Below are 25,323 nucleotides of genomic sequence, written 5' to 3' on the forward strand. Positions count from 1 at the left end.
TTCATATTCACTTTGAAATATCCCCTAATCTTTGTGAGCAGTATACGTTGGCTTCAATTTCAGTACACAGTGTAGTCTTTTTCCGGTATTTTCTTTATTTTTACAAAATACAGTATCACACTAAACACAGTTGTTCAATTACAATGTCTCACAGAGCTTTCCAAATCAATATGTACACATCTGCCTCGTTTTTCTTAACCGCTGTCCCAGATCCCATTTTATGTCCATTTCATAATTTAGTTAGCCTGCCTTCTACTGTAGTTTCCACTTTTTCATAATGAAAAAGTTACAAGAGCCTTGTACATGGTTTGCTCACATATGCAAATTTTTGGCCTTAATACACAAAATTTATCTGGGTTAAAATATATGCTATTTATTAATACATTCCTCTTTGTCTTTCAAGAAACAAGAATTAACTTACTCTCCCACCAACAAAACTGAGTGAAAGCACCCTACTTTTTTTTTAATGTTTACCTTATTGATTTTAGAGAGAGGAACGGAGAGAGCAGGAGAGAGACAGGAACATCTGCTCCTGTATGTGCTCTGACCGGGGGTCAAACCAGCAACCTCTACACTTCCAGATGATGCTCTAACAGTTAACCAACCAAGCTATCAGGCCAGGGCGCACCCTACATTTTTAACAAAGCTGGGTTATCAAACATTTTTAACCTTTCAGTAGGAATGCAGGACCTCTCTCATCTTTCAACAATTAATTAAAGCTAAGGTACAGTCTCTTCTTCTAACTCTGGAAAGTTAATTACTAAGCTTGGGAGGGAACAATAGTTGGAGACCAGCAATCTGGTCTCCAGAAGCTGAGTGGGACCAAGAAGAGCTGCCTGACCTGCAGCGGGGCCTGGGAACCCCACTCTGCTGCTAGTAAACATGAGCTACATCGCAGGCACGTCTCCCGGGCGCTGCAGATGCTCCCCGCTGGGGACAGACCTTCATCATCAGCGTTAATGGAACATTCCATGAAGAAGAGTGGGCTCCCACAGAAAAGCAGTCCACCACTCAGCTCTTTCCTCCTAATGCCATACTCACAGATGGAACGACTGGGAGCTTTACTGACAGTGGGGTGGGAGAGCTGGAGAGAGAGCAAGTACCAAAACCAAGCATGAGCTTTCTGAAGATATCATAAGCAGCATGGACATTTAATACATATGGCCATACAACAATGCATATTACTCCACAGGAAGGATGACAATATGAAGGGCACACTCAGTTTGCACATGCACAAGCAATGGAGCAGTGATGTCACGACTACTGCCTGGCTGACACTGAGAAGGTGCCAATCTTACATATACTCCAATTCTGCAGATGCGTCTCAGAATTGATGAACTGACATAAATATCTTCCTACATAAGGTGCTTAGCATAGCTCCTGGCCCATCATAATCTCATAATAAATGTTCACAGTCAGCAATAACAAATGCTCAGCAAACAAAGCTCCTTTTAGCCAGTGTGTTTGACTATGAAGAGGATTAGGGATGTTCTGGTGTTCTCAGACCTGGGTATGCTGGGGACAGAGGCTTTGGCAGGATGGCACCACCGCAGGGGCCACCACTGGTCTCTGGTGGGTGAGTCAGGACTGGGCTTGGGGAAGGGACAAGGTAATGATGCCTCGTCATCAGGAAATAGAGGGGGACTTCGAGGCCTGGGTGCACTCTCTGTGACACTAAAGAGGCCAAGAGATTGAGAGAGAAGGAGAAGGCAGCTAGCATTTATTGAGTGTTTCCTGTATTTATTGGGGTTTTTTTTGTTGTTGTTTTTTGTATTTTTCTGAAGCTAGAAACGGGGAGAGACAGTCAGACAGACTCTCGCATGCGCCCGACCGGGATCCACCTGGCACACCCACCAGGGGGCGATGCTCTGCCCCTCCGGGGTGTCGCTCTGCCACAACCAGAGCCACTCTAGCGCCTGGGGCAGAGGCCAAGGAGCCATCCCCAGCGCCCGGGCCATCTTTGCTCCAATGGAGCCTCGGCTGCGGGAGGGGAAGAGAGAGACAGAGAGGAAGGAGAGGGGGAGGGGTGGAGAAGCAGATGGGCGCTTCTCCTGTGTGCCCTGGCCGGGAATCGAACCCGGGACTTCTGCATGCCAGGCTGACGCTCTACCACTGAGCCAACCAGCCAGGGCCAAGTGTTTCCTGTATTTACAAGCTTTAATTAATACTCGTCTAGTACTCACACTAACCCTGCATAGTAGAGGTTGTCCCCATTTTACAGAGGAGAAACTGACTCTCAGTCAAGTTCTTATTACATGGTTGGGAGGTGACAGGGACAGGGCTGGCACCAGGGCTCACCCGCAGCCCTGAGCTGTTCCCATGGTTCTATCAGGACACCGCGGGTAAGGACTCAGTCCTGCTCTGTGTCTTTCTGCCTCCTATGTCGTTTCTACCTCTGGTAATCAAATGCCATATGATGGAGCCTTCTGAATTTTTTTTATAAAACAACAGAGGGTTATAGCTATAAAGAACATACACTGAGCTGATTAATGTTGTAAACCAAATTGCCCCTGGAACATCAAAATCACTTAATATGCTCAATTGCTTTCGAAGCACGCATTGCCAAGAACCGTTATGCTGATTACCAATAATTATAATCTACTCATTAAGGAAAGTCCCAAAGGGCTTCTACAAAGCAACACTCATAGCTGAGATGGAGTTACTCTGTGTACTTGAAAATAATGAAGCTGCCGTTCTTTTAAAAATTATCTAATTTAGGTTTTTCACTGATTTATACTGTGCTTCTCTGCAAGGACTCTGAATGAAAGGGCTTTTGATGAATTTAAACGGAACCTTTCTCTCAAAGGCCCAGGGTAGCTTCACACGGACCATTGACATGTCATGTCCCTGAAGAGTAGGGATGAGCAGAGAGAGGTTCAGGGAAGAATTTAGATCTGAAAGATCTATTCACCCTAACTTACTGCTTCTGTTAAACATTTTGGTTCCAAAGATTCCTAAGGTTCACTGGATGTTTGTGGAGAGAAGGCACTAGATTTACTGAAAGCAAGCAGCCCTAAGTCCTTTAGAAACAAAGTTAATATAAACTCATGGGAGCTGAGAACTTAATATGGGTCAAGTACTCAACAGGCTGAGTGCTTTTGCTCCTATTTTAGTTAAGTCCTTTTAGGACAAGAAACATCCAAGCTAGCTCAAGCATGACCGCAGAGAATACAGGCGAGTCCGAATCTTGGGGAAGTCCAAGAATGAGAACTCAAGAACAGGAATCATAACTGGGTCTCATGGACACTGGAAATGGATTAGTGTCCAGCCAGGAGAAATTTCAAGACTGAAAGTCCTCCACAGGGGGACCTTCCTTTCTCTTTGCACCTATTAATTTACTTTCAACTGCAAGAAACACAAAACCTAATTCAAAATGGCTTAATGGTCTCACAGACCCAAAACCCAGAAGCATGGTGGGCCTCAAGGTTGTAACTGTCAGTCGTGTCACCTGTGATGCAGGCTCTTTCTTCTTCATTGTGCCACCCAGTCAGCTGCATCCGCAGGCGCACACCTTCTGAAGATGACCACAGGGAGCTGGACAGGGGAAGCGCTGCGTGTTTCCGCACTGCCACTGCAAAAGAAAATGTTGCCGCCTAACCAGGTGGTGGCGCAGTGGATAGAGCGTCGGACTGGGATGCTGAGGACCCAGGTTCGAGACCCCGAGGTCACCAGCTTGAGTGCGGTCTCATCTGGTTTGAGCAAAAAGTTCACCAGCTTGGACCCAAGGTCGCTGGCTCCAGCAAGGGGTTACTCGGTCTGCTGAAGGTCCATGGTCAAGGCACATATGAGAAAGCAATCAATGAACAACTAAGGTATCGATATGTGCAACAAAAAACTAATGATTGATGCTTCTCATCTCTCCGTTCCTGTCTGTCTGTCTCTGTCTATCCCTCTCTCTGACTCTCTGTCTCTGTAAAAAAAAAAAAAAAAAAAAAAAAAAAGAAAGAAAGAAAGAAAGAAAATGTTCCCCCCAAAGTCCCAGAAACCCTTACCACATGGTAGCACTGACCTGAATTAAGGCACATGGTCCCTAAACCCCTTATGCTGACTGGCTTTGGCCTACTTCTAATTCTAGTCTCTAACAGAGTACAGGACCATCATAACTGCTTTGGACTGCTCAGGGCACCTCCCCAGAGTGAAGTCAGATGTGTGGGTGGTGGAGGGAAAGGAGACAGAATGGGAAAAGGAAAACAGAAGAATAATTCCTAAGTTTTTGGTTCAAGTAACTCGGTAGATACTGAAGCCATATGGGAAATCTTAAGAGGGAAAACAGGTCAGAGATGGGAGGGGAATCAGGAGCGTGGTTCTGGACACACCAGTTTTGAAATGCCTCTTAGAATCCAAACTGAGATGCCAAGTAAGCCTTGGATATGACTCTAGAGCTCAAGGAAGGGGTCAGGACAGGAGGTAGAACTTTGAGAGTGATTCACAGGTAGCTGGGAATGGGGACATCAACTAAAGAAAGAATATACAGGTGAGAATCTAAGGCCGAGGGCTGGGACACTCCCAACACCTACAGGTAGAGCAGAAGAGGAGGAGAAGCCAGCAAAGGGACCAAGAAGCAACAATCAGTCAGGCAGGAAGAAAACCAGAATCATGTCCTGTTTTAAAAACTGAGAGAAGCAAACATTTCTTGATATAGAGAGAAATCAATCATGTTCTATGTTGGGAGCTGAGTAAGAAAGGAACAAGAGGCGAGCACTGTACTGGCAACATGGAATCCTGGTCACCCGGACAACTGCAGTTTCAGGGGAGCAGTGGGGACAGAAACCCACCTGGAGTGGGTTGAGAAAATGCTATGTAGGGAAGCGAAAACATTTAATTTAGACAACTCTTCTAAAAAGTTTTTCTGTAAAGGGTAACAGAGAAATGGGCAGTAACTAAAGGGGCCAAAGCAGGAGTTTTTACTTAAAGAAGGAAGATCCTTGAGCACATGTCTGTGCAAATGGGAATGGCGGGAGAGAGAAAATAGTTGCAGGAGCAAAAACCTTGAGAAGTCAAAAGGACATGAGTAGACCAAACAGGAGGAGAAAGGCCTGGCCTTTCATAGAAGCAAGAATACGTCACCAAGGAGGAAAAGCAGATTGTGAGCACGGACAGATGCCCATCACATGGCTGATATCGTAAAGAAAACAAAGGTTAGTTCAGTCCCACAAACACATGAGTACTTTGGGACCCTGCTCTTGTCATGACCTATAAAGAACCTAGGAAAAGGCCTTGGTTGCCCACGCCCTCCCATTCTCCTTTGGATTACCACCACTGACTTATCTAGCCTCCCTACCTCTACTCTCAATTCCCTCCAAGACCCTTTCCAGATGGCTGAAAGTAATCTGTGTGAAATTCACATTTTGCCCAACACTGCCTAAAATCCTCCCACTGTGCCCAAGACTTCTTTTCCTGTCCCCCACCCCCACCCCCATTTATATTGTAGCCATTATCCCACTGTTTGCCATTCCACAACCTTGACAGCGCTTTTCATGTTTCTATGCCCTTCAACAAGCTGGATCTCTGCTCGACATGTCCTCTGTCCTAGTTTGCCCATCACACCCTGTTTATACAGCACCGGTGTTCCTTCCCTATAGAGCTCTCCTTCTCTGCCTCTCCTTCCTCCCTCTCCATTGTTCCTAGATATAGGGTACTGAGCTTTACTGTTTTGCATCATAATTCCCTTCATTTGCCTATTTCTCTCCTCATCCTTAACATCTTGACAAAGCATCTACCTGACTCATAATAGGTCAACACAGGTGGTCAAATCTTGTGTTGAATGCTAAATGAGAATGAATTGAGCTGTTCAATATTGAAGATGAAATTAGCCAAAGTGTTTTGACAGGGCTCATCTCCCATTTCTTAGGTTCCCCAGGGAAGTCAGTCCAGCTGTTGAAGGATCTGGGATCCAGCTGTCAGCGACCAGGTTGCTTTTATAGCCTGCTTGGAAACCCAGCATTTCTAAGCTGCCTTCAAAGTCAGATGTTACTCAACAAGCTTATTACTTAAACGGTGGGTATACTGTGAAGATAAAACAGCCCGACAAGCCCTCTGGAGGGGACCAGCTGAAAATATGACAGAAGAAGGTTGGCTGGGGGCCCACGGGTGTCTATAGGACAGGTGCAACGACTCAGCCATACAGGAGCAACCAGTCTGAGCTCTTTGGGGACACCTGGACCTTGCCAGCTCCCACCACCCAAACTGCAGTACGTGCTAAACAGTGTTTGTTCCTGCTGTGGCCAGGGAGCTGCCCACTCTTCCACCTGCATGACACACCGCACAGATGGGAGCATGCTTCCACGCAAGGCTCTGCAATTACGGCCAGCTCCTCCAGCTGCAACAGTTAGCAGGAGAAAGCCCGAGGGAGGGAAACAGTCCTGGCAGATAACTGCCTTCCACGCTGGCTCACACCACTGACTCTCCCCAGAGCAGCTGCGGGATCCACGGCCTCTAGTCCCGTTCAGTCCTTCCCAGAACCCACATCTTTGAAAAGCATTTGGTAAGATCATAACATAAGTCAGTCAGCAAACAGGAGATACTTAAGTAAGAAAATATCAAGGCTTTATTTTGTTTTCTTATAAAGATGGCCCTGCTTGTTGGCTAAGTAGAAAGGATGTACACAACTCTTATGAGTAAACAAGATTTACCTGCTACAGAATGCATACCATAATGCCAAAGAAGTGATCCAAAGGGGGGGAGGGGTAATGCTCTCATCTTAATAGCAATAAAATGCAAAATAAAACAAAAAGTAAATGAACTTAATTAGTGCTGGACAGTCCTGTTGTGGACCGTTAATGGCAAAAAGCCATTATAGATTCGAGGCTTGGCAGGGGGCTAAGTTCTACCCCCTCCATCTCCATATTTGGCTTTGATGCTGAGTGTTTGCACCCACTCCACTTCCTTCCTTGGGTTGCAGGAAGCAATATACATACCCTTCCTCTGATTCTGTTTGTTTCAGATGTTTGTAAATTTCACTAATGTATTCTGTTTTTGCCTTGGGAGAGTTCCCGTCTTAGCCTTTGATGTGCAACTTTGTATCAGGGTCCTTGATTTGCATAGGTCCATATAATAAAGCGAACTGGGGCTGTGAGGCACTCAGATGCTGCCAGGCAGTTTGAGGAGTCCTCCTGGTCCCATCGGTTTTGTTCTGACAAAGTGTGTTTCCTTAATTCCGCACCGTTATTTGGAGCTGCGCTGGTCCGCGGCAAGTGGCGCCCGAACAGACGACTTGAGTACGAGGAAACTAAAACTGAAGGAAGGTGACGGAACTCCCCAAAGTGAAGTGCGTACAGTGAGTAAAGAAAGTTTTTGGGGAGAGTGTAGTTGGGAGTAAAAGAATATGGGACAGATAGGGTCAAAAGTAAGGGACCTTTTTGTAAAAATATTTCCATATGAAGACAAATCATTGTCTGAAGAGTATCAGGGTAAGCTGGAAACAGAGGGATGTGAATACAAGGATAACTTGGAGTCTGAGGATGACAGGGGGGATGAAAAATCCGTGGCTATGGCTGACTTAGCCGCGGAGCCTCCGCTGCCCTCAGCTCCTTCCTACATTCAACCCTCTGCTCCTCCGTTCCCTTATCGGGCTGATTCCATAGTCTATAGCTCAAAATCTGGGAAATCTCCTCTCCAACAATCTATAGACCAGGCTCGAAATATAGGGGAAACAATAGATGGCTTTGCCTGTTTTCCTATTGTGGAAAGACAGGATGATACAGGGAGACTAGTGCGAGAACATGAACCTGTACCTTTTAAAACTCTGAAAGAGCTTAAACTTGCTTGTGCTCAGTATGGGCCTACTGCTCCTTTTACACTTGGTTTATTAGATACCATTAGTGCAGAGGCTCTTCCCCCAAATGACTGGAAGGCGATTGCTCGTGCTTGTCTCTCTGGGGGTGATTATTTGTTGTGGAAGTCAAACTTTCATGAAAAGGCTATAGAGCTGGATGAGAAAAATCAGCAAGAGGAGGTTGCTGTTACTGTAGATATGTTAACTGGAGAAGGACAGTATACCCATACGGCAACTCAATTAGAGTATCGACCAGCTATTTATGATATAATTAATCAGCTAGCCATACAGGCATGGAAATGCCTGCCTATTCCAGGGACCAAACCAGAAGAATTTGGTAAAATTAGGCAGGGTGCAGACGAGCGATTTCAAGACTTTGTCTCACGGCTAATTCAAGCAGTTGAAAGAATAGTAGGGGATAAAAATGTGGGAAAGGTTTTAATAAAACAACTAGCCTATGAAAATGCTAATTCTGCTTCTCAGGCTGCACTTCGGCCTCACCGCAAGAAGGGAGATATAGAGGATTATATTAGAATATGCGCCGATGTTGGGCCTTCATACATGCAAGGTCTTGCCTTTACCACAGGTAATAAGGCAAGATTTCCAGGACAAAACTTTGATAAAGGACAGAACAAGCGAAGGAAGGAAGGTCAGGGAAGTACTTTTGCCCGTGGAAACTGTTTTCAATGTGGGGTTTCGGGGCATTTTGCTAAAAACTGCCCTGCTTTCCCTGGATATTGGTCTCGGCCTCTCCCTCAAGGACAGCCAGCCCTTAAGGCTCCGGACCTCTGCCCACTTTGTAGACATGGGAAACATTGGAAAAATAAGAGGAGGCCTAAATGTACTACCACAGGGCAGGGAAACGGACAATGGGGCCCTCCCCGGCCCCATCAAACAATAGGGGCAATGTCAGTGTTTCCTCAGCAAATTCAGATTCCAACAGGCCAAACATTGCCCAACTATCCCAGGCAACAACAGGCAGTACAGGACTGGACCTCAGTCCCACCTCCCAATTCGTATTGACTCCAGAGATGGGACCTCAAGCCATACCCACTGGAATTTTTGGGCCACTTCCCAGTAACACAGTAGGAATCTTGTTAGGCAAAAGTAGTTTAACTATGAGGGAATTCTTTGTTCTTCCTGGAGTGATAGACTCTGATTATACAGGGGAAATTAAAGTAATGGCTCACACTTTGAGGAATATAGTCACTATCTCCTCTGATATGAAAATTGCTCAATTAATCCTTTTACCTCTTTTAAGACAAGGCCAAACCCTGCTAAAGGGACCCCGAGAGAATCAAAGATTTGGCTCCACTGATACTGCCTATTGGATTCAAAAAATAGGCCAGGAACGCCCTGAAATGGAACTAACAATACAAGGGCGTAAATTTAAAGGGCTTTTAGATACTGGGGCTGATGTATCTGTTATTGCAAAGCTACATTGGCCTCCTTCCTGGCCCACTCATGCAGCAGCCACAGAATTACAAGGTATAGGGCAGAGTAAATCCCCTCAACAAAGTTCTAGTTTTTTACAATGGGAAGATAAAGAAGGTCATTCTGGACTTTTTCAGCCTTATGTGCTCCCTGGATTGCCAGTTAATTTGTGGGGTAGAGATGTTTTGAAAAATATGGGGGCATTGCTAGTCAGTCCTAATAGTTTAGTTAGCACTCAAATGCTTGATCAGGGATTTTTGCCCACTAAGGGTCTAGGGAAAGAACAGCGAGGAATTCTCACCCCCATAGAAGTGGCACCCAATACCAGAAGGCATGGATTAGGATATCAAAATTTTGCATAGGGGCCTTGGTAGCTCCTGCTACCCCAATAATGCACTGTGCAGACCCAATTACTTGGAAATCAGATAATCCTGTATGGGTAGACCAATGGCCCCTTTCTCAGGAGAAACTTAGGGCAGCTGCTCAATTGGTACAGGAACAGCTACAGCTTGGGCACATTGAACCATCTAATAGTCCATGGAATACGCCTATATTTGTCATTAAAAAGAAATCAGGAGACTGGAGGCTATTACAAGATTTGAGAGCAATAAATAAGACTATGGAAATTATGGGTCCTCTCCAGCTAGGACTTCCTTCTCCTACTGCCATTCCATGGAACTATCACCTTATAGTTGTTGATTTGAAGGATTGCTTTTTTACTATTCCTTTAAGCCCTCATGATTGCAAGCGTTTTGCATTCAGTGTTCCTTCACTTAATTTTCAGGCTCCCATGGAGCGATACCAGTGGAGAGTTTTGCCTCAAGGTATGGCTAATAGTCCTACCTTGTGCCAAAAATATGTTGCTCAAGCCATCTCTCCAGTACGAAGGCAACACCCTAAAGCATACATAATTCATTATATGGATGATATTCTTATTGCTCATCCAGATAAAGACACTGTGTTGACCATTTTGCAACAACTAGAATATTCTCTGAAAAAATCAGGACTTTATATAGCTCCTGAAAAGGTACAGCAATCTTTACCTTTTTCTTATTTAGGACAAATTATTGAGGGACAACAAATTCGCCCACAGAAAATAGAAATCAGGACAGATCATTTGCAAACTTTAAACGATTTCCAGAAACTGTTAGGAGACATTAATTGGCTTAGACCTTCCTTGAAATTAACTACTGGAGAACTGAAGCCACTTTTTGATATTCTTAGAGGCTCAGCTGAACCAGCTTCTCCTCGGCTACTTACACCTGCGGGACAACAAGCTTTAAAGCTTGTAGAAAAGGCCTTGCAGCAAGCACAACTAAAACGCATAAATCCTGAGGAATCAATTGCCCTACTAATATGTCCCTCAAGTTACACTCCAACAGGACTATTGTGGCAAGCTTCAGGTCCTATTGAATGGATTCATTTAGCTGTTACTCCAAAGAAAGTTTTATCTCCATATTTTGATCTTGTTGCCTCCTTGATTATCAAGGGGCGTAGGTGACTCTTGCAGCTTATAGGTTTTGAGCAACAGACTATTGTTGTTCCTTTTTCAAACGATCAACAATGGCTCTGGGAAACTTCCACAAAATGGCAAATCGCTTTTGCAAATTTTACAGGCCAAATTGATTCTCACTACCCAGCTGATAAAATAGTTCAATTTTCATTAATTACTACCTTTATATTTCCTAAGACAATTGTTAATGAGCCCATTCCTGAAGCACCTACAATCTTTACTGACAGATCCAGCTCAGGAATAGCAGGCTTAATAATCAATGGACAGCTTTATACTGAAACAGTCACCTTAAAATCAGCCCAAAGAGTAGAATTACATGCCATTATCATGGCTTTTCAGCATTTGCCATACTCCTCCTTTAATTTATATACAGACAGCAGATATTTACTTATGGTTGTTTCCACTATAGAGACTGCTGTCTTAGGGACAACTGCTGATGAGGAACTATTTCAGCAGTTCCTCCTTCTTCAAAGACTTGTACGTCAACATACAGCTCCGTGTTTTATAGGACATATTCGAGCTCACTCCATGCTCCCTGGAGCTTTAGCGCAAGGGAATGCCCTTGTTGATCAAGCTACCCAAAAGAAAATTATTGGAGCAACCATGACAGATCAAGCAATTCAGTCTCATACTATCCATCACCAGAACGCTGCAGCCCTGCGTAAACAGTTTCAACTTTCTCGGGAAGCAGCACGGCAGATTGTTAAATCTTGTCCAAGGTGCCCTATATTACAATCTGTCCCTTCGTTTGGAATTAACCCTCGAGGACTCCTACCGGGACAACTTTGGCAAATGGATGTTACTCATATACCTTCATTTGGCAAACAATCCTTTGTCCACGTTACAGTAGATACTTATTCTGGATTTATAGTAGCCTCTGCCAGAACAGGAGAGGCTGCTAAACATGTTATAGCTCATTGCTTGTATGCATTTTCTATTATTGGACTTCCTAAACTGATTAAAACTGACAATGCTCCTGCATATGTACGAAAAGCATTTACTACATTTTGTCAGACCTTTGGACTTGACCTAAGGACAGGAATTCCTTACAATCCCCAGGGTCAAGGCATTGTAGAGCGTGCACATCAAACACTTAAAAACCAATTGGAAAAAATTAAAAAAGGGGAATTATACCCTCAAACTCCTGCAAATCTTCTTTGTCATGCTCTTTTCACTTTAAATTTTTTGAATACTGATGTACAGGGTCATTCAGCAGCAGAGAGACTCTGGAACCCTGCAAGGAAAGCCTTCCCTGAGTGCGATGGAGGGACCCACTCACAGGAATCTGGCAAGGGCCAGACCCTGTTCTCTTATGGGGCCGAGGATATGTGTGTGTTTTTTCCTAGGTCTGCTGAAGCTCCTCGGTGGATCCCTGAACGACTGGTGAGACACCATGATTCTAGATGAGAGACTCACTTTACAAGAGCAATTGCATAAGACTTATTTTACTATACTCTCTTCCCTTTCTCAATTATTATCTAATTTTTTTAATATTTTAGATCATTTTATTTTCCTGATCCATTGCTTGAAAAGAGGGCGAAAGGGGGGCCTGATTTGGGTATTGCTGAATAGAAATCTCATACGGCCGTCTTGAGATTTTTCGAGAGAGATCTCTGTTTAGTATATATCCTTATTACGTTCCTATTAAGATAGCCCTACTTAAGATCAAGCAGGCCATAGTTCAATCTCTAAAACCCCGGGTTTCACTCTTGATTTGTGTGATTGTATGTGAAGTCTTTGTTTAATGTCTAAGTGTTTTTGTTTATAAGGCCTGAATAAGTCCTTACATGAAAAGTAATGATAATAATAGTTTTGGAAGTGCCGGCTGTAGTATTGAAAACAAAACGGGAATAATTTCATTTCCCTATATAAATATAATTTTGTTTGGAATAAGTAGAGCACGCTCATTTTGGATCCAAAAGACTTGCTGGTTTGGCCAGGCTGCTCCAGGCTGCAAGTGAAAGGCTTGAAGCAGCATAGATTTACATAATAAAGGTGTAAAGATTTTTTTTGCTGTAGAAGAATAATGAAGATCACAATGGGATTTTTCAGTTTTGATATGTACTCTCTAAAGTGCCTGTTAATTAATGTTAAGGGGGTGTTTTGATAAGTGTGGGAATATTGTTTGGAGGTGCTTTTACTCTATTTTTGTTAAAAGTTAACAAAGTCGCCTGACCTGTGGTGGCGCAGTGGATAAAGCGTCGACCTGGAAATGCTGAGGTCACCGGTTCAAAACACTGGGCTTGCCTGGTCAAGGCACATATGGGAGTTGATGCTTCCAGCTCCTCCCCACCTTCTCTCTCTGTCTCTCTCTCTCCCCTCTCTCTCTGTCTCTCTCTCTTCCTTTCTCTCTCCTCTCTAAAATGAATAAATAAAAAATTAAAAAAAAAAATTTTTTAAAAGTCTGAATCTTAAAAAAAAAAAAAAAAAGTTAACAAAGTCAAGAATTTCTTGCAATATTTGAAGTCAAAATATTGTAAAGTGTAATTCAATTGTAAATAATATAAAAAGAAAGGGGGGGGGGGGGAGTCATGTCCTGGAGCTCCTGCAGGTCTACCCTGTTACGCTTTTTACTTCAAACAGTTTATCTTGAATGCTGATGTACAAGAGATGCCCAAATTTTTGTCCTGCAAACTACTACCCTTTTTTTTACTTTTATTTGATTCCAGCTAATGACACTGTTTTGTTCTTTTCTGAATAGCTCCAGATATATAGGCAGATAGGGACTCTCAAGCCCCTCAGCGAGATCTTCTGAGCATGGCTTTTAAGGTACCAAGAGGCCGAAAAAGCCCAAAGGAGATCAGGTAAAATACTAGCTCTTGGCATACGCCCTCAGAGGCTCCAACACTCCAACTGGAACTTCATCAGGGCCCTGCTTCAATAGTGGAAAGGATGGTCATTTAAGCCAAAGCCTGCCAGGCTTACATGCCTTTGCTGTGAGGAAGAAGGGACACACTGGAAGGTAGGCTTCCCCCTCACTCCTCTAAGGGAGGGTTCAGTCTTTTCCAGCCCTGCTCCAGCCACCTGTGACCTAACCTTGCCCAGAATACTGGGATTTGCCACTGAAGGCTAAAAGGTGCCCAGGGCCATTGGCCCCATCTATGACACTGTGGACCAGCCTGGGGTATTTCTTCCAAGTAGCCGGTAGACTGGTCTCATTTACACAAGGGTCATTTAACTAGGTCTTGCCTGAATATTCAGGTTTTTTATTCTTCCCTCGAAGATCTCTGTTGTGGGTATTGATAGTCCTGTTTTCTGCTGCTTTGATTAATATACAGTCTTTCTTTTATTCCTCCTGCCTCAATGCCCCACTCATAGTTTAGGCTAGGACCTACTCCTAATTCAGAGCTCCTTTTTTCCTTTTTTGCCAATTTACAAATTTACCTCTGCCACCCAGCTTAGTGTATCCCAAGGTTCTCCTCACCACTCCATGGCTGTAAAGCTCCAGTATAGGACCCCTGGGTTCATCTTTCCAGTTTGAGGAAAACAAAAGCTCCGTCTTCATGCGTGCTGCAGATGGCTTTTCCAGTCTACCTGGGTCATTGCCAGCTGGGAGCAGCGGTCATTGGGACTTTGACGCTAACTGCAGAGTGTGGAAGTGTGACAGCAATTCCAGTGCCATGAGGACTTCTCCTGAATGTGGACTTTTCCTGGACTCCTGCTCCTGTGACAATTTTTGATGGACTGAACTGGGGTTGGGTTGCATTTGCAGAGATTTGGAATGGTGTTGGTGCCAACTTGGACTTGGTGAACACTTTAAGGACATTACTCTTTTATAGATTCTTGTTGTATTAGCTTAAAGAGTTTGCTTAAAGGCTTTGATCACTGTGATGTATTGGTATACTTGTTTTGGGTATCTGTTAGCATTGGCTATACTAATTTTGTGTTTGTTTTGTATTTTTTCCATCTGCCTCCAAATTAGAAAATCAGATGAGTGCAAATCTCAGCACAAATTAAAAAGAAAAGGGGGATATGTTGTGGACCGTTAATGGCAAAAAGCCATTATAGATTCGAGGCTTGGCAGGGGGCTAAGTTCTACCCCCTCCATCTCCATATTTGGCTTTGATGCTGAGTGTTTGCACCCACTCCACTTCCTTCCTTGGGTTGCAGGAAGCAATATACATACCCTTCCTCTGACTCTGTTTGTTTCAGATGTTTGTAAATTTCACTAATGTATCCTGTTTTTGCCTTGGGAGAGTTCCCGTCTTAGCCTTTGATGTGCAACTTTGTATCAGGGTCCTTGATTTGCATAGGTCCATATAATAAAGCAAACTGGGGCTGTGAGGCACTCAGATGCTGCCAGGCAGTTTGAGGAGTCCTCCTGGTCCCATCGGTTTTGTTCTGACAAAGTGTGTTTCCTTAATTCCGCACCGTTATTTGGAAGCTGTGCTGGTCCGCGGCACAGTCCCACAGGGAAAAAGCCAGAGGACTTGAGATCAGGTGCTTTTGTATACAATAAAGACGTCCATTAGGCTGAGCTGTCCTCACTCCACTCCCCAGCTCTCCCCATCAAGGTACACCAACCCGTCAGGACCCCATAGAGCTGGTCGGCCATCAGGAGCTTTTGCCTTCGAGTCCATGAGATAAGGGGACAGTCTTGGAGGGCCATAAAACCTGGCCTTGGTGAGGCACCTACGTGCAGCAGTGTCGCATGTGGAAGTTGACAACATACTCAGCATTAGTCCTCTGCACAGAAATAGCAAAGGGCTCAAAGGGGTGAAAGGTAAAGGCAACAAGGCGTCGCACTTGGTGGTTGATAGGGCGGCCCAGTAAGCCTGCCTGGATCTCAAACTTGAGCAGACCCGAGTCCCGGGCATAGAACCTAAACAGAATGAGAGAGAGAGGACGGTAGAGATACTCACCACCATCTTGAACTCTGCACAGCAGGGAAACGTGGCAACTTTTGTTCCTGGACCTTATAATGAAATCCCCTCTGATGTCAGCCCCGGGTTATCAGAACCGCAAAATCACCTTCATCTTATTGATTCATTTTAGGGCCAGAGTGATTAAGAATTTTACTGTTGTCCTAAGTCACTGGGTCATCTCTCCTTCCCAAAACAGCCCCCAGTTATAGCCTTAATGATAGCCTCCCATGTTCTAGAAGCTACCTGCCCCCAAACTGTCTAGTCCAGGGCTAGACCTGAAATGTGAGCCATGTGTGCAATTTAAAATTGTCAGGTAGCCACATTAAAACAAACCTTTAAAGTGAAATTAACTTTAATCATATACTTTGTTTAATCCAATATTGGTATCCAAAATATCCTTTCAATCTACAGTCAATATAAAATCTATTAATGAGATTGCTCGCATATTTTGTACTAACATTTGAAATTCGATATGCCTTTTGACACGAGCACATTTCACCTTCAACAGGCCACATTTTTAGTGCTCAACAGTTACCTGTGGCTAGTGGCTACCATAGAGGACAGTGCAGATCTGGACTCATATTTGAGGGAGGTTTTTTGTTTATTTTTTCATTTTTAAGAATAAAATTTTTTGGCAGGTTCTTTTCACACACAAAAACAACATACTAAGCAGTTTTTAATTTTTATCTACTATAGTAAGACTAAAGATGCTTCCAACCATCCCAGGACTTAAATACCCATAATTCAGAATAAGCGTCCTCTGGTACTAAAAACTACAAATGATCAGGAGGGTTGGGATAAACTGGGGGAAGGTCTATAAAATAAAAAACCCGATTAAAGAACTCTATAATTTCCCCTTTGAAAAGCAAATATATAATAGACATAAGGATATTCATACCCTTTGACTCAACAATACCATTTCCAAGGATTTATACCAAGGAATTTAATTTAAATGAAGTAAATAGTGACATGAATAAAGATGGCTACTACAGCATTTGCACTAATGGCACAGTGCAGAAAGAGAATGAGGGCTCAGTAACAGCGGTTTGATTATGCAAAGGATGGTATCTCTATTGATGGAATAAGATGTGTCATTAGGACCCTAACTGTGTAACAATATGAAAACATGTTTATAAAATAAAAGAAGGCTACAAAGTATCATGCTAACCACCAATACAGCTGTGTGGTGTAACCATGCATGCTGACAGAGACTGGAATGGAATATGCAACAGAGGTGTTAAAGTAATAGCATTACCGCCCTGACCAGGTGGTGGCGCAGTAGATAGAGCGTCAGACTGGGATGTGGAAGGACCCAGGTTCGAGACCCCGGGATTGCCAGCTTGAGCACGGGCTCATTTGGCTTGAGCAAAAGCTCACTAGCATGGACCCAAGGTCACTGGCTCGAGCAAGGGGTTACTCAGTCTGCTGAAGGTCCCCAGTCATGGCACATATGAGAAAGCAATCAATGAACAACTACGGTGTCCCAACGAAAAACTGATGATTGATGCTTCTCATCTCTCTCCGTTCCTGTCTTTCTGTCCCTATCTATCCCTCTATCTGACTCTCTCTCTGTCCCTGTAAAAAAATTAAAAGTTAAAATTATTAAAAAAAAAGTAATAACATTACCTTTTCATATGTCTTTAATAACCTTATATTTCCCATTCTAAATTATAAATATGTAAAACTTACGAGAAATAAACCCTTGTTTTCTAATCTTGTCAGGTTAGAAAGGCAAGTCAGAAAGGGGAGCAGCCTGACCAGGCGGTGGCACAGTGGATAGAGCATTGGACTGGGATGTGGAGGACCCAGGTTCAAGACCCTGAGGTCGAGAGCTTGAGCGCAAGCTCATCTGGTTTGAGCAAGGCTCACCAGCTTGAGCCCAAGGTTGCTGGCTTGAGCAAAGGGTCACTTGGTCTGCTGTAGCCCTCTGGTCAAAGCACATATGAGAAATCAATGAACAACTAAGGAACCATAACGAAGAATTGATGTTTCTCATTTCTCTTTCTTCCTGTCTGTCTGTCCCTCTCTCTGACTCTCTCTGTCTCTCTAAATTTAAAAAAAAAGGGGGGGGCAAAGGGCTTATAATTTAAGACAATTATAGTGAATTGTCTGAATAATTTGAGCTAGATAAAATTAGAAGACTGAACCATAAACATTATTATAAAATAGGGTTAGCTTACTAAATTAAAAAGTATGATTTCCTTCCTTGGCTAACTTTAAAAGTAAATAACACTTACCTGAATTGGATGTTTTGATGATAAGCAAAGAGTAGAAGTTGTTAATTTATGAGACTAGTGCTTAAATGATCAAAGTACCCACCACACAGAGAAGCAGCCTGTCCTTTCAATTCAACCCATGAGGACAAAGGGGACACACCCACAGTACAAGGAAGGAAGAAGAGGAAGAAAGCTGGCACGTCCAGCCCTTTGGCAGTTTACAGCTGAAGCAGAGATGGTGTACCTGATCGGGTGATCTCCGCAAGTCTTGGGCCGCTCCATGACTGACACCCACTTGTCATCGTAGCTGAAGAGAGACAGATCAAGGTAGGGGCTGCCACTGTAAGACTGGGCGCTGATGGGGAGCTGCCCCAGCAGCCGGCGCACTGCCTCCGTGTGCCCTCCATACTTGGCATTTACAATAGTGTCTTTAAACCTAAAATAAAGTACCAGTGATGAAGGGAGTGTAGGTGAACACATATTTTAAATTGACAAACACATGTTAAAAACAGTTCAGTTTGTAAGTAAAAGGCCAGATATTGAGTGGAGTCAGAACTCACACACCTAACAAGTTTGGCTAGCTTCAAATACTCTCAAAATGCAGAAAACAGAATTAGAAGTGGGGACTATGACTTTAGTAAAGTTTTAAAAAAAGACTCTACAAACAAGCTTAAAATGAGTATAACTAAGCTATGACAACTATTTCTACTTGAACTTGCTCTCCCCAAATAACAGCCTTAGACTGAATTATGAGTGAGTTAAGGAAAGCAGAGGATCCTGAATAGAGCAGCCTCTCTCCAACTGTTCTTAGTATCTACTATAAGTCAACTTTCACAAATTACTCATTCTTTGTCTGTTTAAATAAAACTTTGAGAGCTGGCTACCTATCCTGCAGAAACATCAGTTTCTAGAAGAGTCATATATCTGACTTATCTTTAATAATAAATAATGGAGCAGTTATTTCTCACAATTGTAACAAATACTAAATTTAAAACCTTTTGACCAACTACTTTATTCCTTTGGAAATTTAGCCTAAAAGAACAATCCTATATGCAGAAAGCTCTCCATGCACATTTACTACAACATTAGTTACAAGAATGAAAAATTGAAGGAAAAAATGAAAGACTAAATGGAAGACTAATTTTCAAATATTTTATAGTAACAAGAGAAATATTTATCATGTTGTTAAAATAAATAAGTAGGCTATGTTCCACCTATACAGTATGATTAAAACACAAAGAAGGCCCTGGCCGGTTGGCTCAGTGGTAGAGCGTCGGCCTGGTGTGCGGGGGACCCGGGTTCGATTCCCGGCCAGGGCACATAGGAGAAGCACCCATTTGCTTCTCCACCCCCTCCCCCTCCTTCCTCTCTGTCTCTCTTTTCCCCTCCCGCAGCCAAGGCTCCATTGAAGCAAAGATGGCCCGGGCGCTGGGGATGGCTCCTTGCCCTCTGCCCCAGGCGCTAGAGTGGCTCTGGTCACGGCAGAGCGACGCCCCGGAGGGGCAGAGCATCGCCCCCTGGTGGGCAGAGCGTCGCCCCTGGTGGGCATGCCGGGTGGATCCTGGTCGGGCACATGCGGGAGTCTGTCTGACTGTCTCTCCCCGTTTCCAGCTTCAAAAAAGAAAAGAAAAAAAAAACACAAAGAAAACAAAAATTTAGCCCTGGCCAGTCAGCTCAGTGGTAGAGAACTGGCCCGACATGTGGATGTCCAGGGTTCAATTTCCAGTCAGGGCACAAAAAAGAAGCAACCATCTGCTTCTCCATCCCTCCCCCTCTCCCTCCCCTATCTCTCTCTCCCCCTCCTACAGGCATGGCTCAATTGGTTGGAGCACATTGGCCCCAGGCACTGAGGATGGCTCAGTGGAGCCTGGCCTCAGGCACTAAAAAATAGCTCAGTTGCCGAGCAACAGCCTTAGATGGGCAGAGCATCATCCGTAGGGGGCTTGCTGGGTGGATCCTGGTTGGGGAGCATGCAGGAGTCTGTCTATCTTCCCCCTCACACTTAAAAAAATTTTTTTTTAAAACCAAAAATTTCTACCTAAAAAAACGACTGGTAGAAATACGTCAAAATGTTAATGGGTTTGCCTGACCAGGTGGTGGCGCAGTGGATAGAGCGTCGGACTGGGATGCGGAAGGACCCAGGTTCGAGTCCCCGAGGTCGCCAGCTTGAGCGCGGGCTCATCTGGCTTGAGCAAAGAGCTCACCAGCTTAGACCCAAGGTCGCTGGCTCCAGCAAGGGGTTACTCGGTCTGCTGAAGGCCTGCGGTCAAGGCACATGTGAGAAAGCAATCAATGAACAACTAAGAAGTCGCAATGCGCAACGAGAAACTGATGATTGATGCTTCTCATCTCTCTCCGTTCCTGTCTGTCTGTCCCTGTCTATCTCTGCCTCTGTAAAAAAAATAAATAAATAAATAAATATGTTTAAAAAATGTTAATGGGTTTATGTAATGACATGTTGAATTTCTTCCTTTTCAATTTCCTATAGCTTCTTAGAAAGAATGCCAACTATCAATATATATATTTTTTAAATTCCTGTATATTATATAGTTTAACCTTCAAAGAAAAAGAATTTTCTTAATCTGGGAGGGGGCAGAAAAATACAGTATCTCATCCCTGAAACTAACTGAAGAAAAATGAATAAAATAAAAAATTGAATGTTTCTAAATTTGACAAGACCAGAAAGATTGATTAGATGGGTTTGACTTTTGTCTTCACTTTTAACCTGTAGTGCTAGATGGATAGTACACGTCTCGGTTCCCCCAGGGAAAGCCTAGCTATCAACCCAGCCTTTCTTTTCTTTTCTAAGTGATTTGATGTGTGAGAGGGAAAGAGAGAGAGAGAGAGAGAGAGAGAGAAACACTGATTTGTTGTTCTACTTCTTTATGCATTCATTCATTGATTCTTGTATGTACCCTGACCAGGGACCGAACCCACAACCTTGGCATTCTGGATGCTCTACCAACTGACCTACCCAGCCAGAGCAACACTGCTTTTCCACTACTCTTCTTGACTGTCATTTTTACAGTCTCAGTATAATTCATAAAATTAAACCTTGGGCCAAACAGAACTTACTTCTTTCCCTTTATTGTAAGCTGGAATCAAAGATCCTGGGCTCTCTGGTTTTCAGCCCTTTTTCAGCAAAGATCTAGTACTGCATGTCATCATCTACACTCCAACCTGCCTGGCTCACTGGCTTCAAAAGCTACAATGATGGGGCCAGCCATGCTTTGTGATGCTCACAAATCTAAGCTTCCATGAAAGTGTACAGGGTGAAGCAGTTCCTGTTCCCCAATAGCATACCTCCACTCCCCAGGCTCTCCACTAACAGAAGAAGCCGGCATCTCTCTGACTCTTCACCCATTAGCTCCTGGCTCACTGTCACACTTAATTTGTAGTGATTTCAAAATTCTCAGAGATGAGTCTTCCAACACCATGGCCTCTTGCTTCCTGACCCTCCTCTCTGTCTCAGCCACCCACTACCAAGGTCATATCCTCAACCTCACCATTGCCGATGACTGCAACCTCCCCCTCCCCCAACCTCAGGATGGTGCAGCAGCCTCTCCAACCATCTTCTATCTTTCCAGCTCACTCCCTCCACTCATTTTGGCTTCAATAATCCTTCAACCCCAACTGGTTGAATGGAACAATTCTACCAACTTTTTGCCACCCTACACCCTCATCATGTCCTCTCTTCCTTCGTTAGCCAGCTTAAATTCCAGTCATTTCCAGAGTCACTCCATTGCATTCATCCTCAACAACCCTGTCTTCTCTTGCTTTGTGGTGCTTGCAGAAAAACTACAACTCTCAATTTGACTCTCTCTATTCCATGCCTATATCCACTTAGTTATTACTGTGGCTGGAGAAAATCATACAACAATGCTCACTTTAAATTTTTAACCATGACCTTCATGTGGGCCTTAATGCTGCAGGGAACTCATTCTACATTCCCATAGCCCAGTGTCTCCCATGCTCTTCAGTGACTAGTTCATCCTCCTCCTCCATGCTCACCCTAACCTAATGGTATTGCTTACTTTGTTAATGACAAATATAAGTATTGGGAAGAGAACTTTTTTCTTTTTTTATGACAGAGAGACAGAGAGAGGAACAGATAGGGACAGACAGACAGGAAGGGAGATGAGAAGCATCAATTCTTTGTTGGGGCATCTTAGTTGTGCATTGATTGCTTTCTCATATGTGCCTTGATGGGGGGGAGGGGCTACAGCAGAGCGAGTGACCCCTTGCTCAACTCAGAGACTTTTGGGCTCAAGCCAGCGACCATGGGGTCATGGCTATGATCTCACGCTCAAGCCAGCGACCCTGCACTCTAGCTGGTGAACTCGTGCTCAAACCAGATAAGCCCACGCTCAAGCCGGTGACCTTGGGGGTTTTGAACCTGGGTCCTCTGCATTCCAGTCCAATGCTCTATTTCTGCACTACCACCTGGTCAGGGGGAAAATAACTTTTCAGCTCTCCTCAGCACCCTGTACCTATCTACATATCGGTGCTCCCGTTAGGCCAATCCCTCCACTTGGCCTCTAGAGTCCCTCCCCTCTCATATACTTAACCAAATCTTTCCCTCACTTGCCCCAAACCACTGGCTTCCCACCCACAAGATCAGTCCTGTTTATATAAAACAGCCATTTCCCCCTGCCATTTAAAAAGGAGCAAAATAAAACTCTGACACCATTTGCTTCCCCAGGTAATGCATCATTTTCCAGCTCTCCTTTACAATGAAACTCCTCGGAACACTTTTTGGTACTGTCTCCAATTCTCCTCCTCCCATTCTTTTTTAAACCCATCCCAACCTGACTTTCACCCACACCGTCTCATTGAAACTGCTCTCATTAAGGTCACCAGTGACCTCCAGGTTGCAAAGTCCAAGAGTTGACTATCAGTCCTCATGGTACTCGACCTGTCAGGAGAAGCCGACACTCCTTCCATGGAGAAGCTATGAGACTACTCCACTCAGAACTTCGGATCTCCCCTACACGGGCTCCACACAAGCTCTGCCATCGCAGTTTAATGGAAACTCTCTCTCTTGCAAGCTGATTACACCAAGACTTTTAGAATCACCTTTGTGCTCTTTCACAGCTCATATCCCATCCTCCACCAATCTTTTGGGCTCTAACTTCAAATATGTTGAGAATACAATCACTTTTGGCTGGGTAATTCTGTTGGTACAAGTGTCACCCCGATACGCTAAGGTTGCAGGTTTGATATCCGTCAGGGCACATATAAGAATCAACCAATGAATGCATAAATAAGTGGAACAACAAATTGATGTCTCTTTCTCTCCCTTCCTCTCTAAAAATCAGTAAATAAAAATAAAAATTTTTAATGAATATTTTTTATAAAGAAATACAATTACTTCTCACTCTAATGTTACTAACCTGACCCAAGCCACCATTATTCAATAACAAAGAATTGCTGATAGCCTAGTATGTGCTAGGTGCTCTTCTAGATGCTTTGGATATTGTAAGTGATAAAAAAGAACTTAAATCCAACTGACAAGGCAGTGGCGCAGTGGATAGAGCATCGGCCCGGGATGCAGAGACCCAGGTTCAAAACCTTGAGGTTGCCAGCTTGAGCGTGGGGTCACTGCCTTGTGCATGGTATCATAGATATGACCCCATGGTTGCTGGCTTGAGCCCAAAGGTCACTGGCTTGAACCCAAAGGTCACTGGCTTGAACCCAAAGGTCACTGGCTTGAGCCCAAAGATTGCTGGCTTGAGCCCAAGCTTGCTGGCTTGAGCAAGGGATCACTGGCTTGGTTGGAGCCCCCAGTCAAGGCACATATGAGAAAAAAATCATTAAACAACGAAGGTGCCACATGAAGAAGTGATGCTTCTCATCTATCTCCCATACTGTCTCTGTCTCTCTCTCCCTCCCTCTCCCCCCAAAAAAAGAAAAAGAAAAGAACTTAAATCCTACACACAGGCAACAAAATGCAGTAATTTTATTTATTGGATCACTGCAATGGTCTCCTAACTGGTGTCCCTGCTTCCACTTTACCCTCCTACAGCCTTCTGCTAACACAGCAACCACAGTGATCCTGGTAAAACATGAGCAAGACCACGTAGGTCCTCCAGTCAAACACTACAAGATCTCATCTACAGTTAAAGCCAAAGCCTTAGACTGGTCTGATGTGCCTGGTCCCATCTCTAAATACTCTGCCTCCTACTCACTCCACCCAGACACTATGGCCTCCCTGGTGTTCCTCAAATGCACGAGACCCACCTTTAGATTTAATATTCCCTTTTCTTGGTATACCCTTCCTCCTCATGTCCACACAGCTTGCTCCCTGACCTCCTTCAAAAGCTTTGCTCAAGCCTGACCTGTGGTGGCGCAGTGGGATAAAGCATCGACCTGGAATACTGAGGTTGCCGGTTCGAAACCCTGGGCTTGCCTGGTCAAGGCACATATGGGAGTTGATGCTTCCTGCTCCTCCCCCTTCTCTCTCTCTCTCTCTCTCTCACTCCTCTCTCTCTAAAAATCAATAAATAAAATAAAATAAAAAATAAAATAGGCCTGACCTGTGGTGGCGCAGTGGATAAAGCGTCGACCTGGAAATGCTGAGGTCGCCGGTTCAAAACCCTGGGCTTGCCTGGTCAAGGCACATATGGGAGTTGATGCTTCCAGCTCCTCCCCCCTGTCTCTCTCTCTCCTCTCTCTTCTCTCTAAAAATGAATAAACTAAAAAACAATTAAATTAAAAAAAATAAAATTTAAAAAAAATAAAATAAAATAAAATAAAAGTACTGCTGCCTGGGTTCCACCCTCACCATTAAAAAAAAAATTATTAAAAAGCTTTGCTCAAATATCACTTCCCCGGTGAGGCCTGTGTTGATTGACCCTACTAGAACAGAACTGACGATCTCTTGTTAACACACCAAAACCACCAAATGTCCTAATGATTTTCATATTCCCTGGGGTACATCCTTCTTAGAAACCTCCACCCACCTGCTTCAGCTTATCTGGCTCACAGTCTGTCATCCTAGGACACCCCTTTACCATAACCCTTCGAATTCTCTCTGCTTTTCTCCAGTGTCAAACTATTTCCTGTACCATTCTTTTGTGCTTATTGGTAAAATACATCTTCCAGATGCTTCCTTAGAAAAGATACATAGGAGGTAATTTTTTGAAATAGCATGTCTGAAAATGTCTTTGTTCCACCAATTATTTGAACATAGAATTTTATATTAGAAGTCATTTCTTTCCAGACGTCTGAGGACATCATTTCAATGGCTTCAAGCTTTCAACGTTCTTATTGGTAAGTCCAATGCTGATAACTTATTTTTTTATATGTGAGATGTATACTTTTTCTGCAAATTTTTATAATTTTCTATTTATCCCCAATGTTTCCAAATTTCATGATGACATGCCTTAGTATGGGTCTGTTTTTCTCTGACTGTACTAGACACTCAATGGATCCAGTAATGTGCTAATGAAGGTTTAATAATTATTTTTTCAAAAGAAAAAAAGTAAAAAATTAAAAAAAAGAAAAAAAGTCATGATTTGC

At 43.7% G+C, this 25,323-nt stretch overlaps 1 protein-coding gene across 4 annotated transcripts in view; it reads right to left on the reverse strand.

Annotated features, from left to right (window-relative positions):
* DET1 (DET1 partner of COP1 E3 ubiquitin ligase) overlaps positions 1 to 25,323 on the reverse strand; it is a 61,422-nt gene that overhangs the window by 19,579 nt on the left and 16,520 nt on the right. For 2 of the 4 annotated variants that reach the window (XM_066238132.1, XM_066238133.1), the window contains exon 4: positions 18,047 to 18,238. In XM_066238132.1, the coding sequence (XP_066094229.1) occupies positions 18,047 to 18,238 (192 nt within the window). Of the gene's footprint in view, positions 1 to 3,144; positions 3,572 to 13,250; positions 15,544 to 18,046; positions 18,239 to 25,323 lie in introns of those variants that run through there. The other 2 variants (XM_066238131.1, XM_066238130.1) reach the window with 2 other exon arrangements.

This window comes from Saccopteryx bilineata, chromosome 7 (assembly GCF_036850765.1).
Source record: "Saccopteryx bilineata isolate mSacBil1 chromosome 7, mSacBil1_pri_phased_curated, whole genome shotgun sequence".
In the NCBI taxonomy this organism is placed as follows: Eukaryota; Metazoa; Chordata; class Mammalia; order Chiroptera; family Emballonuridae; genus Saccopteryx; species Saccopteryx bilineata.